This window comes from Lynx rufus, unplaced genomic scaffold, assembly GCF_022079265.1.
Source record: "Lynx rufus isolate CCGP_SWC_20201006 ecotype Redwood Valley unplaced genomic scaffold, mLynRuf1.p SCAF_9, whole genome shotgun sequence".
NCBI lineage: Eukaryota > Metazoa > Chordata > Mammalia > Carnivora > Felidae > Lynx > Lynx rufus.
The window spans coordinates 67,178,817-67,197,137 of NW_025814897.1; the positions used below are offsets into that span (position 1 = coordinate 67,178,817).

At 45.5% G+C, this 18,321-nt stretch overlaps 1 protein-coding gene across 1 annotated transcript in view; it reads left to right on the plus strand.

Annotated features, from left to right (window-relative positions):
• The window catches only part of AMPD3 (adenosine monophosphate deaminase 3), a 37,583-nt gene extending 23,418 nt beyond the window's left edge, over nt 1-14,165 (plus strand). The window contains exons 6-14 of the mRNA XM_047071908.1: nt 535-729; nt 2,031-2,162; nt 2,695-2,858; nt 3,615-3,741; nt 6,446-6,609; nt 7,739-7,859; nt 9,047-9,220; nt 11,079-11,189; nt 12,228-14,165. Coding sequence (XP_046927864.1) covers nt 535-729; nt 2,031-2,162; nt 2,695-2,858; nt 3,615-3,741; nt 6,446-6,609; nt 7,739-7,859; nt 9,047-9,220; nt 11,079-11,189; nt 12,228-12,404 — 1,365 coding nt within the window. The 3' untranslated portion in view covers nt 12,405-14,165. The remainder of the gene's footprint in view (nt 1-534; nt 730-2,030; nt 2,163-2,694; nt 2,859-3,614; nt 3,742-6,445; nt 6,610-7,738; nt 7,860-9,046; nt 9,221-11,078; nt 11,190-12,227) is intronic.
• The last annotated feature ends 4,156 nt before the right edge of the window (nt 14,166-18,321 follow it).

The window sequence follows — 18,321 nt, forward strand, 5'->3', positions numbered from 1 at the left end:
GGGGATCAGGGTTGGCTTCCAGGAGGAGGAGGTTGTTAGAAATTCCCTGTAGGTGGATGAGATTGGTGAGGAGGAAGGAAGACACGCCAGGCAGAGGAGACACATGGGCAAAGTGATGTGGTGCAGAATAGCACAATGCCTCGGGTACCTGTAAGTGGTATGTCATGGCTGGAGCATAGAGCAGGCAGTGGTAAGGTGGGAATTAAGGGTGAAAGTAAGCCTTGAATCCCAGGCTAAGGAGTTTGAGCTTTATCTTGAAGACTTGGGGGCCATTGATGGTTTTGTTAGCTGGGGAATGGCCAGACACATTTTAAAAAGATCTCTGGATGCTATAATGAGGTGAATTGAGCAGCAAAACTAGAGGGAGGACCAGTTTCAAAGCCTAGAGGAGAAACTGGGGGGAGGGGTGTAGATTCAGGCATTGGCAGGGCCATGGATACTGAGGTTTTGCCGTCCACTTTGAGGGTTGGACACCCCAATTCTTGTGGCCGGGGGAGGTGGCCTGGCTCATGGCTTGTGGGCACCATGTTGCAGGTGGACACACACATCCATGCAGCTGCCTGCATGAACCAGAAGCACTTGCTGCGCTTTATCAAGCACACGTACAAGACAGAGCCTGACAGGACTGTGGCCGAGAAGCGGGGCCGGAAGATCACCCTGCGGCAGGTGTTCGACAGCTTGCACATGGACCCATATGATCTCACTGTCGATTCACTGGATGTCCATGCGGTGAGTGAGGTTCTGCCCTAGTGCCTCAAGCCATCCTGGTTGGGGACTCGACCTGCTGGAAGGAAGCCATGGTTGTGCCTGGAGAGAGGCTGGCGGTGTAAGCAGCTCTTTCTCTTCTAGCCATAGGAGATATAAGAGGTAGTTTGGCCTCAGGGAATAGCAGGGCCATGGGGTCGGAAAAAAGAGTGTGACTGGAGTCAGACAGGTCCCCCTTCTAATTCTCCTTCTGCCAGTTAGAGGTTGTGTGCCCTTAAGCAGGTCACTTAAGCTTTCATTTCCTTGTTTATGAAATGGTGAATGCCATGTGCCTTGTTGATATTACGAAGTTATTAAAATTCTAAATGATGGTGCAGCTGCTATAGAAGACAGCGTGGAGTTTCCTCAAAAAGTTAAATGCAGAATTACTATTATATTCCAGCAATTCCACTTCTAGGAATATACCCAAAAGAATTGAAAGCAGGGACTAAAACAGATACTTGCACACCAGAGCTTATATAGCAGCACTATTCACAACAACCAGTAGGTGGAAATGACCCAAGTGTCCATCAGTAGATGAATGGATAAACAAGATGTGGTAGATACACACAATGGAATATTCTGCAGTCCTAAGAAGGAATGAAGTACTGATACCTGCTACAACACGGGTGAACCTCGAAAACATGCTAAGTCAGAAAAGCCAGACACAAAAGGACAGTGGGTATGTGATTTATTCATATGAGGTACGTGGAATAGGCAAATTCATAGAGAGAGAGGGGTGGTTACCAGGGGCAACCAGGAGGAAGGGGTCATGGGGAGTTATTGTTTAATGGGTATAAAGTTTTAGTTTCACAAGATAGAGAGTTGAACTGCACACTTAAAAAACGGTTAAGATGATAAATTTTGTGTTATGTATATTTTACCACAATAAAAAAATCTTAGTAAAGCAAATAAAACACTGAATGAAGTAATGTGAAGAAACTGCCTGATGAAGTCGAAGCAGTAATAGACACCCTTTATTACTGATTGGTTAGTAGTCTGGTGTTTTCTGCTCACTCAGCCAGTGATGCTCCTAGCCGTGGTTTCTTGGAGCACGAGATGCCTTGATCCTTCACAGAGGGCCTCAGTACAGGACCCCGGGGCTGACTGAGTGAGGAGACACATCCTGGCCCCAGGACTTTCCAAGATTTCATGCAAGAGCTGACATAGAAGATAGCCATCAGCATGGCTGCACATAAGACCCCCTTGTAAAGGCCTGGAGAGAGAAATGTGTATGGTGGCTACAGAACAATGTGGTGATCTGCCTGGTGGTCTCCTCTCTCCAGGGCCGGCAGACATTCCATCGCTTTGACAAGTTCAACTCCAAATACAACCCTGTGGGGGCCAGTGAGCTGCGCGACCTATATTTGAAAACTGAAAACTACCTGGGAGGAGAGTACTTTGCTCGGATGGTCAAGGCGAGTGAGCCCTGGGCCTCTCCAAGCCCTCTTCCGATACCTGACAGCATCTACCTGCAGAGGGTGGGGGCGCTGCATAGCCTTCTGTTTTCCCCTCCCCGAATCCCCATCAGTCCACCATCCAGCTCAGGCAAGGCACAGGCACCCAGGAGCCCTGTGCGGTGGCCCAGGCTGCCAGCTCCCGAGCATGGGCACACTGGTGCTGCAGGTGCTGAATGCATGCCAGAGGAAGGGAGGGTATCCACCAGTGCTCACAGCAGCCAGGCTCACTGCCCTGTCTGCAGTCTGGATTTGGGGCAGCATAGCTCCATTTGGAGGGGCTTCTGCTGCCTGGCCTGGTTAGACATGTGACTGTGCAGACCACAGCCTTCCCCTCCCCCAGGAAGGAGCCTCTACTGAGGTGGAGGAGTAGTTACATGGCAGCGAGAGGATGTAGATTAGGCCTTCCCAGCCTGGGAGCAGGTGGTGAGGGAGCTGCAGGATCCAGCAGCTGGGGTGCTCTTGGGCTGACCTGAGCTCTTCTTGGTGCTAGGAGGTGGCCAGGGAGCTGGAGGAGAGCAAGTACCAGTACTCAGAGCCACGGCTGTCCATCTATGGCCGCAATCCCAAGGAGTGGCCCAAACTGGCCCGCTGGTTCATCCAGCACAAGGTCTACTCGCCCAACATGCGCTGGATCATCCAGGTGCCCCGGATCTAGTAAGTGAGGTGGCCCACTGTCTGCCCATGCCCTCTGGGGACACAGCCTGTCCCTCATGGGCTGCTGAGTCTGTACTATTGCTGGTGGGGCTCGTTCTGGTGCCAGCTTGGGCCTCTCCTCCCTAGGGATTTTCCCATAGTGCGGGGGTGGTTGGCAAAGTTGTCCTTGTGACACTTAAACTCATTCTTTGAAGAACAATCCCATGCAAAACCTAGAAGGAACTACTACCCATCTTCTCAGTGGGGTTTGAGGGTGGATTATCCTTTTGCGTGAGCCCCTGGGTATGAGTAACTTGATGGTGGTGTTGCTGGCACTGGATTTCCATGGCTAGGACTCAGATGACCACTGTCCTCTGCCATCTGGCCAATGTGGGGCTCATGGTCCCTGCGTGGGCCGGGATATGTGGTTTAAGGGAACTCAACTCGGTGGAGGAGAAATTTGAGAACCAAGAAATTTGAGAACTCATCTCTCAGACCTTTGGTCAGCCTGAGTCCCAGCACCCTACTCCAGCATGGCCTCTAGCTTGGAAAAGCTCTCTGATGGGCATGGGTGGGCGTTGACCAATGCCTAGCATTGCAGAACTTGCTGGGAGTTGGAGAGGAGGGGAAGGACCTGTGTTCAAGCCACATCTCTGACTCTACTCCGGGTGTTTAGATGGAAACACAAGTGGCCTGAGGAAGCGATGGGGTTGCTCTCCCACAGACCAACAGGGCTGGTAGGTTCACTTTAATCAGCAAGTCTCTGCTTCCCCCCAGTGACATATTTAGGTCAAAGAAGCTGCTGCCAAGCTTTGGGAAGATGCTGGAGAATATCTTCCTGCCCCTTTTTGAGGCCACAATCAACCCCCAGGATCACCGAGAGCTTCATCTTTTCCTCAAATATGTAAGTGTGGGTGGTGCTTCAGGTGATGTGGCCAGTGGTGAAGGGAAGAGAAAATTCCAAGTGGGTTGGGTCAGGCTTCCCTTCTCAGATCCTGTCACTCTGTGCCCCAGGCAGCGGTGGCCGATCCCAAGAAACTGAATTTCTAAAATAATGAGTTTGCTCCGGGTAGGGGAAGTCCCCTTCTCCTCAGGGGCAGCCCTGGGATGTGGATGGGGTGCCAGGAAGACAGCAGTGGGGAAAGACTGAAGAGTCAGTTCCTGGCTGGGTGGTGCTGGAAAGACTGGATTCTGTCCCCAGAAGCGCCCAGCAGCACCCCCAGGTCTTTAGAAATGCAGACAATCAGTGCTCTTGCTTTTACCTCATAACAATGGTCCTCACGTCTTGTCTGGTTGAGTACACAAGCCCGACAACATGCATTTATCTGACTAGTTATGGGAGAGGGGAAGAAGGGATAGAGGAGAAGTTAACCAGAAAGGGTATAAGTGGGGCAGGCCCTGATCCCTCCCTCTGGGATCCCAGAATGGAGATGGCTGTAGACAGTGAGAAGCAAGTTCAGTACCCCATGGAGGTTCTGGGGGTCTGACAGGGAGGGAGGCAGAGAAGGTTCTGGAGAGCTGGGGGTGTGGGAAGGGGTGATGGGGTCTCTGTGTGTGTGTGTAGGGGGCTGCTAGGAAATGTTTGGGCAGGCTGAAGGACGTCATTGAATTTATGTTTTAGACAAACACCATGCTGGCTGTTGTATGGAGAAAGGCCGGGAACAGATGGTAGCTAAAGGTGGGGGGAAAGGGGCAAGATGAGAGCCAGGGGGGCTGCTCCAGCAGTAGAGACAGATGCCGGGGACTTGCACCAGCAGAACAGCTCACAGTTATTGAGTGTTTGCTGCCTGCCCAGTGATCCACACCATGACATGGTTTTGCTTCAGCTTCATGATTACCTGACTCCATGTCATTTTGTTGGTGTTCATGCTGGGCAGAATTATTACATGCTTGCTGTATGAAGCACTGTTAATGCTTCCACGGATTGTCTCATTTAATTCAGCCCAGTGAAGCTACTTGCTCCAATCTACATATGAGGAAATCACATGAGGCTCAAAAGTGGTAGAACTGGAATTCATATCCAGGTGTCTGATTCCCCAGCAGGTGTTATTACCCTCATGCTGTAGTGCCTCCCAAGTAGGAAAAGTGAGGCATATGCAGATGGCAGGCCAGGGCTTCTGGGCATGCGGTGGGCATGGTTGCAGCATCGACAGGACCTGGGCAAAGCCTGAAGGTGAGCCCGGGGGAAGAATCTAGGGTGCCTCCCCAGTGCCCGGCTTTGTGGGAGAGTGGACCCTGTGCCTTCAGAGGTCACTAGAAGTGGGGGAAAAGCACGCTTGGGGAGGAGGAGGAGTTGGGGATTGGACATATTTTGTGCTTGAGGGCCTCCATCTGTTGAATACAAAGCTGAGAAGAGGGACTGTTGTTACCTCCATGTCAGGCCCTGGAGAGTTCAGGTAAGGTGCAGGGCTAGTGAGTACAGAGCAGGGATCAAGGCCCTCCCTGGCCCCCAGACCCATCCAGGCCATGCTGGGAGCTGTGGTGGCAGCCATGTCATTGCTTTTGACACGTGTTTCTATGACAGGGAAGATTCCGCAAGGACCCTCATGGTCCCTTGCTCCTCTGGGCACCTACTGCCCATATAGGAATGGCAGAGGCTGGCAGACCTGGCCAGGACTCCCCAGTTTGGGCCAGTTGTGGAGCAAGGTGGAGTCATTCAGAGGCTCCTTCCAAAGTGCTGTTGCGGCTGAGTAAAAGTGGGGGAGATGCGTTAGCAGAACTGCTCCTTTGTGCTGGCCGAGAGGCTGTATCTTCTGTAGGTACATGTTTGGTCAGGGGCTGGGAGCAGGTGACCAGGCAGCCAGTGACCAGGGTGGTGCCCCCAGAGGCAAAATTTGGGTCTCAGCTGAGGTGCAGCTACTGTGGAAAGACAGGAAGCTCAGAGGGAAGTTCCCAGGGAGGAGTTAGGGGGCAGAGCACCTCCCTCCTGGGAACCACAGCTCACCCTCCAAGGGGCCCTCCTGGATGGGGCCCACCTTGACCTGTTTGTGAGGCACTGAGACTGGTTTCCTGTGGCCTCACCTGGTATATCCCAGGGGCATCCTCCACTCACAGCCCCAGAGACCAGACCCAGAGTCCATTTAGGTTCAGAGACTGGTTGTCTTGTGTGGGCAAGCTCCCTAAGCGTTTTGGGTCTGGTTTGTTCATAGTCAAGCCCTCCCTCACAGGATGGCTCTGAGTGTTATATTAGCTGATGTGTGGTAAGTGCATAGGGCCTGCCGTATAGTTGGCCTGTCCCATTCCCCCTCACAGCTGTTGTCACTGCTGCTGATGGCAATTTCTGCTAGCTACCCTGCAGTGTTGGCCTTCTCCTTGGCACAGCAGAGGGATGGGTGGTGGGTGTGGCTGGTCCAGTCTGAGTTTCCCCTCTTACACATCACCACTACCACACTAGGGCTTTGCACTCTCCAGTCTGGCCTTCTGGCTACTTTTAGAAGCCACAGAGGGACAGGTTATGGCATCGTCCCCACTTCCGATCCCTGGGAGGAATGTGGCCTCAGTTAGGCTATGGGGTCCCCAGCTGACAGATGAACCTGGGAGGCTTGGCCCCCAAGGCCTTTGGCAGCTCATCTGCCTCAGCTTGATGCAGGACCCCTCCTCCTGCCCAGGTGACAGGGTTTGACAGCGTGGATGATGAATCCAAGCACAGCGACCACATGTTCTCAGACAAGAGCCCCAACCCAGACATCTGGACCAGTGAGCAGAACCCGCCCTACAGCTACTACCTGTACTACATGTATGCCAACATCATGGTGCTCAACAACCTCCGCAGGTGGGTGAGCCCAGCCCCTGCACACACGTCTGTGTGCCCTCACACCTCACACCCGGGGTCATGCCCCAGCACACAACACAGGTCACAGTATTCACAGAGCCATGCACACATGCAGGCATGCTGCTATGCCACAGACATGATCGTACAACACAGCCAGACTTTATGCCCGTACACACACGTGTGCATACATATACCCACCAAGAGCTATGCGTGTATCTGTTCATCCCTGATATGATACAGACATGGGACGTGCCAACACACACGCATGTTCTTTCCACCGCACCAACAGTGTGCACACATGCATCTATCCATGCAACCGATTATTGTATGTGACAGGCACTGTCCCAGGCACTAGACATCTAACAGAGAACAAAGTAGACTAAATCCACGCCCTCGTGGAGCTCACATCACTATCTTATTTGCACAGGCTCCCACCAGTGCTCACACACACAGGGCACGTAAGGCGGGAGTTGGGTGCCCAGAGCAGCAGACACTGAGCTGTTCATCCCCACCCCCTTGCAGGTCTAGCCTCCCTCCTGCCCCTGCTGGGCCATGGGGCCTCTCTAGCTCAGCCTAAGCCAGCGCAGCCTGTGGAGGTTTTGGATGGACCATGATTGAGAGGAGATGGCCTGGTGTTGGGGTGGGGCAGTCCAGGCTGAGCTGCTGGAGGGAGGGGCTTAAGTTCTAGCTCTAGCTGACCTGCCCAGGGGTTTTGAATGCCTGACTCCACCCTCTGGGTTTGCCCATTTTTATGACAAAGTGGTTGGACGCCATGGTTTCACATGGCCTTTGCTCTGAAGGTCTGTGAATCTAGGCTACAAGACGTGGTAAAGAGGGGAAGGTCAGTAGTGGACGGGGACACAGCAAGTTCTCTTTGTACCACTAGGTCCCCTTTCTATTCCCCAGAGATGGCATCTTTTGGTTCTGAAGATCACTGGACCTGGCTCTCTGTATTTTGGAGGGTGGGGTGGTAGTTTCCAGAGTGCCCTGTGTCAGCTGTGTTGACTCTCCCACGGGTGACTGTCTTCCCTGGAGTAGGTCCTGAGCTAGGAGTACACACCCCAGGCCTGTGCGGCCCTACATACAGTGGACTAGGGGTCCTTACTGACTAAGAGCCTCACTTCTGCAGGGAACGAGGCCTGAGCACTTTCTTGTTCCGGCCTCACTGTGGAGAGTCTGGCTCCATCACCCACCTAGTGTCTGCGTTCCTGACCGCTGACAACATTTCCCATGGGCTACTCCTCAAGAAGGTAACCAGACCACTCACGGAAACCTGCCCTGCAATGATGGTCCTGCCATGGGCTCCCCTGGGGAGGAGTGGGATCGCTTGGGCTCCTGTCTGCCCTCTGGGAGGCTCTGGCCAGTGACGTTAAAAGGCTGGCGCCTTTTTCTGGGTTGGGCTGTCTGTAGTCATCTTGGTTTCATATTTATCATATTTAATTATGAAAAGAATATAATCAAACATACTGCAATTTGGATCTTCCAAAAGATGGAGAAATGGAAAAAACAAACATTATTGCTATTACTTTAAAAGAAATAGCCATTATTAGCTTTTTCGGATTTCTAATTCTTTTTTTTTTTTTTTTTTTTTTTTACCAGAGCAGATTTCTAATGTGCTTATTATGAGCACAGATTTTTTTTTGTTTTGTTTTGTTTTGGTTCTACTTTGTCCTTTAACTTTATATAACAAGCATTTTTCTGTGCTGCAACATTTATGCTCCTCATCCTAAAGGCTGTTGGAAGGATGGCCCACCACTTGGATGGTCTATAATTGATTCAGCTAGTCTCTGATTATTCGACAGAGTCTATCAAATTTTTGCTTGTGTAAATAATAACAACCACGAACTCTGCCCATTTGGTCTTCTCCATATTTTGGATCACTTCCATAAGAAAGATGTTTGCTCAAGCTCCTCTGGTGCCTCTTGTGTCCTGGGGAGGTCTAATTGTGTGTCACAATTCCGTGGGCGGAGGGTGTTACATCAGAAAACCACTCTAGCCCAGTCAGGTCTGCCCCTTCCCATCTCCGAGGAGCCAGAGCATTTACAGACTCATCCTGGGTGTTTGTGGTCAAAGCAACATACCAAAAGCCCAGCATCTCCTGGGCTGACCCACTGGGGGCAGTACCTGGGGGAGGGGAGCAGAGTATGTAGCCTGGGGTCAGTTTGGAGCATTGCAGCTGCCTTCTTGCCCTGAGCTGTGCCTTGTCTGGAGCCAAGAAGGCGAGCTCCCAACAGTAGGTGGAGGGCAGCCCAGGAGGAGAGGGGCATGTGATGTATCAGATGAACATAGAGGTGGGGAAGGGGAGGTGGGGATCTGGGTCTGTTGGCTTCATGGAGCTCTGTTACACAGACACTAGCCGGACCTGGTTTCCACTGATGAATGCTCCTTCCCTCCCTTCTCTGGCGCTTGTCACCTGAGTTTGGTGGTTCTTTTGCAGAGTCCGGTGTTGCAGTATCTCTACTACCTTGCTCAGATCCCCATTGCCATGTCTCCTCTTAGCAACAACAGTCTGTTCCTTGAATATTCCAAAAACCCTCTGAGGGAATTCCTGCACAAGGGACTCCATGTTTCTCTCTCCACTGATGACCCCATGCAGTTCCACTATACAAAGGTGAGGATGTTAGGTGCCCCAGCCAGCCCTGGTCTGCCCTCCCAACTGCACACACCGGAGAACACACTCAGTTCTGCTTTTGGGGTGGGGTTGGTGCCCAGTGAAGGCAAGAGATAAGCTCCTGGGGAGCAAAAAGTGTTTCTTCCAGGAGCCCTGTCTTTGGAGTCCTTGAACCCATGAAGGCACAATTTTATTTTTTTGCCTTCTCCATTTTCCCTTTCTTTGGCATTTACTATCTCCATGATGTTGGTAAAATTACTTGATCTCTATCTTATTCCTCTTCATCTGTAAAATAGGGATGAAATTGTCTCTATGTCTACCTCTGCTTTATTGTGAGGATCCATTAAGATAATGAACCAGAGTCTAACAGAGTGTCTGAATATAGCATGTATTCAAAATGTTAGTTAACATTTTAATACTATTATTATTATTATTAATTATTATTATTCTACTCTGGATCTGTAGGGCCAGGAGAGAGGGAGGGAAAGGCAATATCATGCATGGGGACCAGCCATTGATTAGTAAAAACATAAGTGCCTGAGTTGTCTAGGACAGGCTCTCCAAGTTTTTGGTCTCAGGACCCCTTTATAAGCTTTAAGAATTAAAGGTCCTCAGAAAGCTGTTGATTACATAAGCTATATCTAGTGATATTTAAGTGTGTTAGAAACTAATTTGAAATTGAAAAATATTAACTCATTTAAAACTAACATTAACAAGGTTGTGTGTGTCTGGGGGTAGCTCAGTTGGTTAAGCATCTAACTCTTGATTTCAGCTCAGACCATGGTCTCACCATTCGTGGGATTGAGCCCTGCGCTGGGCTCTGCACAGACAGTGTGGAGCCTGCTTGGGATTCTCTCTCTCTCTCTCTCTCTCTCTCTCTCTCTCTGCCCCTCCCCTGCTCATTCTCCATCTCCCAAAATAAATACATACTTAAAAAGTAACATTAACAAACCTACCAAATGTTAACATAAATAGCCATTTTTATGGAAACTAGTCATATTGTCCAAAAGCAAAAAAAAAAAAAAAAATGGCATCAAGAATGGCATTATTTTACATTTTTGCAAATCCCCTTAATGTCTGGTTTAATAGAAGACAGCAGGATTCTTACATCTGCATCTGCATTCAATCGGTTGTGATGCTTTGTTTTTTTATCAAAGTATATGAAGAAAATCTTGCCTCACAAAGGTACATAGTTGGAAGAGGGATGACCTTTCAAAAGGCCTTCAGGACCTTGGATCACATTTTGAGAACTGCTGCTCTAGGTTACAGAGGCAGTGGGGGTGTCCGAGCAGTAATGGGAGAGCTCATGATCAATGGTAGACATTTCACATCCTAGGAGATAAGGCAGAAAGCACAGCTCAAACCCAAATCCCTTTGGGATTACTGTCTCACTACTTGGTCATTTCTCATTCTTATTTAACGTTCCAGCTTTGCTCTTAATACTTTATTCAGATTCATTTTTATTTTGGGGCAATCTTAAGAAAGTGATGTTAAATAAAAAACAAAGCTACAGAGCAGGTACTAAACATGTACACGCCCAGGGTGATTGTCGCAGTGGAACAGAGGCTGGCATCCGCATGACTTGACACAGGGCTTCAAACATGTGCCGGCCAACAAATCAACGTGTAGGGGTTCTTTGACATATCTCTCTTTGGAAACCTGAGAATTCACCAAAGATGATCTTACGAGTTCATAATTTAAGGGGGTGGGAATGTTGTTTGGTTTTCCAGGTGGCAGACATTAAAGAAAAATTAGATCTGCAATGTCTGTCTGATGTTTCTAGCTTTGGGAATATGTGAAGGATTGAAATGGATATCCTACCATCTCATATATTTGCTTTTTGGGGGGGCGGATCTAGGAAGCACTTATGGAAGAATATGCAATTGCCGCTCAAGTGTGGAAGCTGAGCACGTGTGACCTGTGTGAAATCGCCAGGAACAGCGTGCTGCAGAGTGGCCTCTCCCATCAGGTATGGTGTGTGATGGCACTGCCTTCTGTCCCTCTTGTCCCTTCAACACACATACAATGGGTGCCTGCTGCATGTTAGGCACTTTCTAGGCTCTGAGATCCGTGAGGATGACAAGCAGGGTGAACGCTGAAACTCTCTAGGGGAGACCCCTGAATTTTCAAGGCTGCTCTTTCACCCTTTCACACCTCAAACATGACCTCCTCCGAGAGGCCCTCCCTGATCACCATTCTACCACAGCCACACACTTGCCATCATTCTCCAGCCCTTTAATCTGTTTTTCTTCATAACATTTATTACTACTGACATTGTAATATGTAGTTAGGTGTTTTCCCGTCTTTCCTTCCAGAATGTAAGTTCCATTAGATAGTTTTGTTCAGCATTATATCTCTAGGGCGTAGAATAGTCCCTGGCACATAGTAGGCACTCGGTGTTTTTTGGATAGTGAATAGTACCTACACTGAATAAAACATTGTAGGGATGGGACCTGGACATCGGTAATTTTTTTTATAGTTCCCTAGGTGATTCTGATGTGGAGCCAGGGTTGAGAACCATTTCTCTACACGGTGTCTTAGGTTCCTGGGTACCTCCCTGGGGTGGTGTCACTGGTACAGGAAGAAGCCGCATCGGTGCTGCTCTTATTGGATGCTGATGCAGAGAAGAGCTAAACGTTCACGATTCAATTGTGCAGACCCGCTTCCTAAGACTGTTTGTCCCTGTCAGCTCTCAGGAGGGACTGAGAGTCTTCGTGCCTTCATCTTGCCTTCTTCATTGCCAGCAGCTCCTGGAGGTCTTATCTTTTTCTTGTGGTCAAGGAAAGCATAGTCAGAAATGAAGGGAATGAATGTGGGCATCAGGGTGACATGCTCGAGCACATGGGCCAGCAGGAATTTTTAAGAACCCTGTGGGGAACAATGTCCTGGTGAAGGACCAGCTTCAGGGACTGGTTTGATTTGGTGTGGCTAATGTCAAAGCTGCCATGGGGATACAGAAAATAAACCTAAGGTATATGGTTTCATTTGTACTTCTCTGGTTCCACAGGAGAAGCAAAAGTTTCTGGGACAAAATTATTATAAAGAAGGACCTGAAGGAAATGATATCCGAAAGACAAATGTTGCTCAGATCCGGATGGCGTTCCGATACGAGACCTTATGCAATGAGCTCAGCTTCCTGTCTGATGCCATGAAATCAGAAGAGATCACAGCTCTGACCAAATAGGTCCAGCAGTGGACAATGCATTTTAACTTTCTGGTTTAATTTCAAGTTTGCTGCGATTAACAGTGGTCAAGATACCAAACTAGGACCGTCCTCCATGTAGAGGATGCCTCTGACTAGTGATTTCGGTTGTACTGTTCACTTTAAGATCTAACATGCCCACTTCTGTTAGTATTTCTGAGTAGTAGTTGGTGACTCCTCCTTGGGGATCTGGGAGCTGGACACTTGTCTGTACTCATTCCTAATTTTCCAAATATGTCTCTTGAAACAGCTAGTGCTTGCATTGTTGGGGCCAGGATCTTGCAAGGTCCAGTGCCTACTGACATGAGGTCTGTGTGGTTTTCTGCCAAAATCCTCTATAGACCCTGCAGGCTAGTTGGTAGTTGTTCATTTCAGCCTCTGGCTGGCTGCCTTAAACAAAATCAATTTCAAAGCTCCCTTTCATAAAGGAACTACTTTGAGAGAATTAAAATAGAAAATTTCCTTCTTGACAATTTGCATTTTTTATGAATTTCTTAAAATGTGTTACTTAGCCCTCCTATTTAGGAAGCCACATATGCACATTGAACCAGTCGCTTCTGTTCTTGTGTCTTGGTTTTCTCATCTGAAAAGTACGGTTTTGGACTAGATGAGTAGTTCTCAAATGTTCTGTGAATGCCCCCCTCCTGGACCACTTCAGGAGGAGGGGGAGGGCAGGGGGAGTGAGGTTCTGGATGCCGCTTTCTTCAAAGCAATTCTTTCATCACTTTTACACTGGGGCTTCTACATATTTTCATTTGAACTACGGACTTTGGAAAACATAGGATTAGATGATCCCTGTTCCTTTTGGTTCTAATATTTTGACTATAGCCCAATTACCATTTTACTTATGAAAAGTTAGGGCCAGAGAGGTGAAATTTGCTTAAGGTCACACAGCTAATAAGTAGTAGGACCAGAACTACTTTCCCTACTCCTCCTAATCCAGTCCTTTTCCCCACTGTTCCATTAGGCCTCACAGATGTTAAATTTTACCAGTGTAACCTGTGCATTTTTTTAAGGTGAAATTTCTCCCTTACCTAACATGCAGACTTCTTTAGAAGATATAAGTGGTCCCAGGGGCCAGGTAGAAATTATTTTTAAGACCAAACTGAATTTAAGCTTTACCAATGTACTCTTCATCTGTGTTACTAGTGCCTGGTACATAGTAGGTGCTCAATAAATGTACATTGAATAACTGAATGAATTTCTCTTTTGGCAATTTTTTAAGGATATGTGCTCCAAGTATGCAACAAGCTGCTCAAGGACCTTTCTATTTCTGTGGGCAAATGCAGATTATGACAAGCCTTTCTAAATTATTATAGACTTAGAAGAACTCTATTTTTGCCTGTGAAGATGCTTATTTGACTTTAGATGGTCTTGTCCTGTGACTTTATAATGCTTATCCCCTCTACCGATTAACTCAGCATATGGAACAATAAATGTAGTCTTTTTATTAGGCAGACATGTATGCTATCTTCCAGCTAATGATGAAACTAACTGAAAACCCAGTATTTATCTTACACATTCATTATTTTTGAAAAGGCCCCATTTGTATACATTTGTCCTAACTCAGCAATTATTGTACAGTTTTTAATTGTCATTTTATCTGTACCAAGTATTTGTTTTTAATTATTAAATAAATGTCTCAATAATTTAAAACTATTTCAAGTTAATACTATTTAAAGCAATACAAATGAAGAAACAAAAAGCAGAATCAGACCTATAAATAGAGAACAAACTGATGGTTGCCAGAGGGAATGGGGTGGGAGCATGGGTAACACAGGAAGGGGAGTGGTAGACACAAGCTTCCAGTTATGGAATAAGTCACAGGAATAAAATGCACAGCATCGGAAATAAGTCAATGATATTGTAATAGCACTGTACGGTAACAGATGGTAGCTACACGTGTGGTGAGCACAGCATAACATACAGAGAAGTTGAATCACTATGTTGTACACCCAAAACTAATGTAGCCTTGTGTGTCAACTGTACTGAAATAAAAACAATTTTAAAAAAAGATTGGGCATCATGAAAAGTTATAAGTAACAACTACCAATTTATCTTTTACTAAGACTCAGACATAGATGACGTTTATAATGAATACTCAAAAATTTTAAACTGAAGCTCACTAGACCCAGAAGGTGGACCTTTGCTATCTTTTTTCTCTAACTTCTGGCCTGTTACAGTTCCTGAGTAAAACCACACGTGTTCCCTTCCCCTGGATATTACTTTAGTCTGTTCAGCCACCATGTATTCGATTTTACCTGTCCTGCAAACTTTTCAGACACCTTTGTCGGTAGTGCTTTGCTCTTTTATCTCATCACTGTACCTAATTGGCTTTGGCCTTTTGCAGGGGCATGGGGTGGGTGGGGGATGAATCCCTACTTTCTTTTGTGTTCACAGGTGGAATCAAAGGCTATTGTATACTAGCCCATGTTTGTAAAAGAACAAATTTCGAAGCAGGTTATCCCTTACTATAAAAGCCTCAAGTTCATGTATGTGTCACTCCAAACTGCATTGTTGAGATGATCAATAACATTGCTCTTTGCCACATGAAAACCAATCACAGCTCCTGGGTTGGTATGTACCAAGGTGAGTCCTGGGCCTTTACTTCCTTTTATCTTGGATTAAAGCAGAGTTGAAAGCACATCTCTCTGGCTTTCTCTTTACTTGTTTCTGAGTCCTCCACTGGAATATTCATCTTTTTTTGGATTTATACACACGATTGAAGGAGATATATTGGTAATACACCTAAGCACACAATACCTGAACTATGACTGTTATAAAGAACAAGGGTAACTAACTACAATGAAAGGAATACTAATCAGAAAAACATAGTTGCTTGGAAATTTAATCCTCAACCTTTAAATAAGTATTTTATCAGAAAGATCGAGGATGCCAGAGAGTAAGACTATAAACAGTTGCAAGATTATCAAAATGTATCTCTGAGGAGGCTTATGTCTTTTGGTACCAAAATGTGTACTTCTCCAGGATGCTGTACATCAGTAAATTGAAATATAAACTGCCATTCCTTCTTATAAATGGCTTTCCTCTTCTCAGGACTAAGATTCTAACATGCTTTTCTAATTATACTCTTTAACTTTGGAAATGATTTTACAAGAACCACAAAAAAAAAAAAACACTGTAGTGTTTTATCTTTTTTCTGTCCAACAGGGTAAATAAGACATGAGAACAAATGAAAATCTGTTGTCAGCTATGTATATTATATTGTCATTGTGCTGCCCATCATAAATGGGAGTGATCAGCTGACTTCCCTAATCTCCAAGCAGTTTTCTTATTCCTCGATAGACAAAGTAAGCTTGACTTAAGAAAGAAAAAAAAAACAGTTAAAAATACAAATTCTTTGGACTGCCTTTTAATGAATCCAACTTTCCACTGTTAATCACAGAAACAAAAGATAATTTCAAGCAGCCTTATTACCCAGATATAGATTAGGTATAAGGAAGCTGAGTTCAATTTGAAATGAATTTTAAAACATAGGACGCAAACATCACAACTCCCCAGAGCACAATACAAAATAGTCCTCTAAGGAATATAAACATTTAGTATAGAAGAATGTGAAACTACGTAAGAAAAGAGTCTCTTCAGTTAGCTAAAATTTACTTGCTAAAGATTATTTATTGCACAATATATCAGTTTGTCCTAAGAATAAAGCAGATACTATTATTCTCAACTTCTAAATTCAGTACGTAGTCAAATACATTTTCTCAAACTAAAGTTCTACAGCATCACAATATGAGTAAACTCTTTGTTACTGAGTTAGGATAGGGAAAACATTTTAACTTCTAAAACAAATTCCTTAGAGTTCATGAAAACATTTCACAAATCCTAGAAGGCACACATTATATTTCCTATCATAGTAAGTGCATTTAAGTACTTCATATTTAAAAAAGACAAAGCTGTACAGAATACAAAAAGTGTACATTTTATCCATGAAACAAATTTACAACTTTTATGATTAGTTATAATAGTAGAACCTACCTAACATTCACATCTAAAGAATTATCACCCAGTTAATGCAGTAGGCAAAAACCTGTGCTCATTGATTTAATAAGACTAACAAAAACTAAGAACTTTCTACTTCACAGTAGATCAGTTAGTGTCTTGGAGCTCATATTGGAAAGTAAAAAGGTTTGGGCAATATCAGGTCGTTGAGCTTACTGTTAAATAATTCCTTGAAAGGTGAAGGATTCTGGGGGATAAGATCATTGGCTATACCTGGAAAGATCCAAAAACATGTAAAGCAACTTTGTTCATTTTCAGAAACATTCTTCAATTAGGCAATCTGAGTTAGACTCAGCAAGTCTAATCCAAAAGGACAATTTAAAATCTTAGAGCTGGAAAAGATCTCAGAGATCATCTATCCCAAGGTTTTCAAAATCTGTCCCATGGGATACTAAGACTTCGGGGAGGAGATTCAGCGTTCTACAAATCTGACTTGAATTAAAAAATTTTTGGTGGGGGCGGGGGTGGGGGGCCCTGGGTGGCTCAGTCGGTTAAGTGTCTGATTTCGGCTCAGGTCATGATCTCGTGGTTTGTGAGTTTGAGCCCCACGTCGGGTTCTGTGCTGACAGCTCAAAGCCTGGAGCCTGCTTCAGATTCTGTGTCTCCCTCTCTCTCCGCCCCTCCCCTGCTCGCATTGTGTCTCTCTCTCCCTCAAAAATAAACAAACATTAAAAAAAAATTCATTTAAAAAATAACTCCCATCATACAACTACATTACTAAATAAATTCGACTATCCTGGATACCACCAATGCATTAATACATGTTTTTATTGGTTGACTTTATAATATTTATTGTGGTATATAGTTATATAAGGAAATTTATATAATAAAATATGACTTTTATATAGAGGGGTAGTGTGTGTGGGTATATAGCATGTATGTGTAGGGGTTCTGAGTAAGATTTTACCTGGGGGGGGGAAAAGTTCTACTGCTAAAATAAAGTGTAAAAAGCACAGATAACATCTCAGTTTCTAATGCAGGAACCTACAAACCAGCAGCAGGGACTTTCTCAAGGTCACACAAACCATCAAGCACATTGCCAGGTGGATATGATAGAGCCCCTCGTGCTCCACAGTGGTGTTTAGCTATTTGGTCCTGGGCTGTCTCCATCATGAATGTCAACCAATTAGTTATCAATATTTTGGGGGTAAAATCAAGCTATCTTTGGTCAGACATTTTTGGGAGGGAAATGAATTATTTAATTTGCATGCCTATTAAAATCCTGACATCCAGGGGCACCCAGGTGGTTCAGTTGGTTAAGTGTCTGACTCTTGATCTTGGCTCAGGTCATGATCTCGCGGTTTGTGGGTTTGGGCCTGTGTCAGGCTCTGTACTGACAGCACAGAGCCTGTTTGGGATTCTGTCTGTCTGTCTGTCTGTCTGTCTCTCTCTCTCTTTGCCCCTCCCCTGCTTGCTCTCTCTCTCTCAAAGTAAATAAATAAACTTTAAAAAGTAGTTTAAAAAATCCCAACATCCAAAAATTCTGCCATCATTAAGCAGCAACTTAAATTGTGTACTTTGGTATTTTGGAAAATAGTAATATTTGCAATTATGCATAATAAGTCAAAAAAGTTAAGTGGAATGTTAACATATCTTTTAAAGGAGACATCAGGTTCTAGTTTTATTATATGCTAATATGTTAATGCTTAACATAAAACAAAAATTTTACTTTATAAGCAAAATTTTTGAAAAATGGAGTGTCACTAAAAATCATAATTCCATTATGACTATACTCTCTGAGTATTTCAAAGGAAGTACAGTGAAACAGTAGAAAGCCAAATTATCTCCTGATTTTCAGAGGTGTTCATGGTACACGTTTAAAAGGCTGTACCCTATGTTCTTCTCACTTAATGACATAAGAAATTTAAAGACTTTG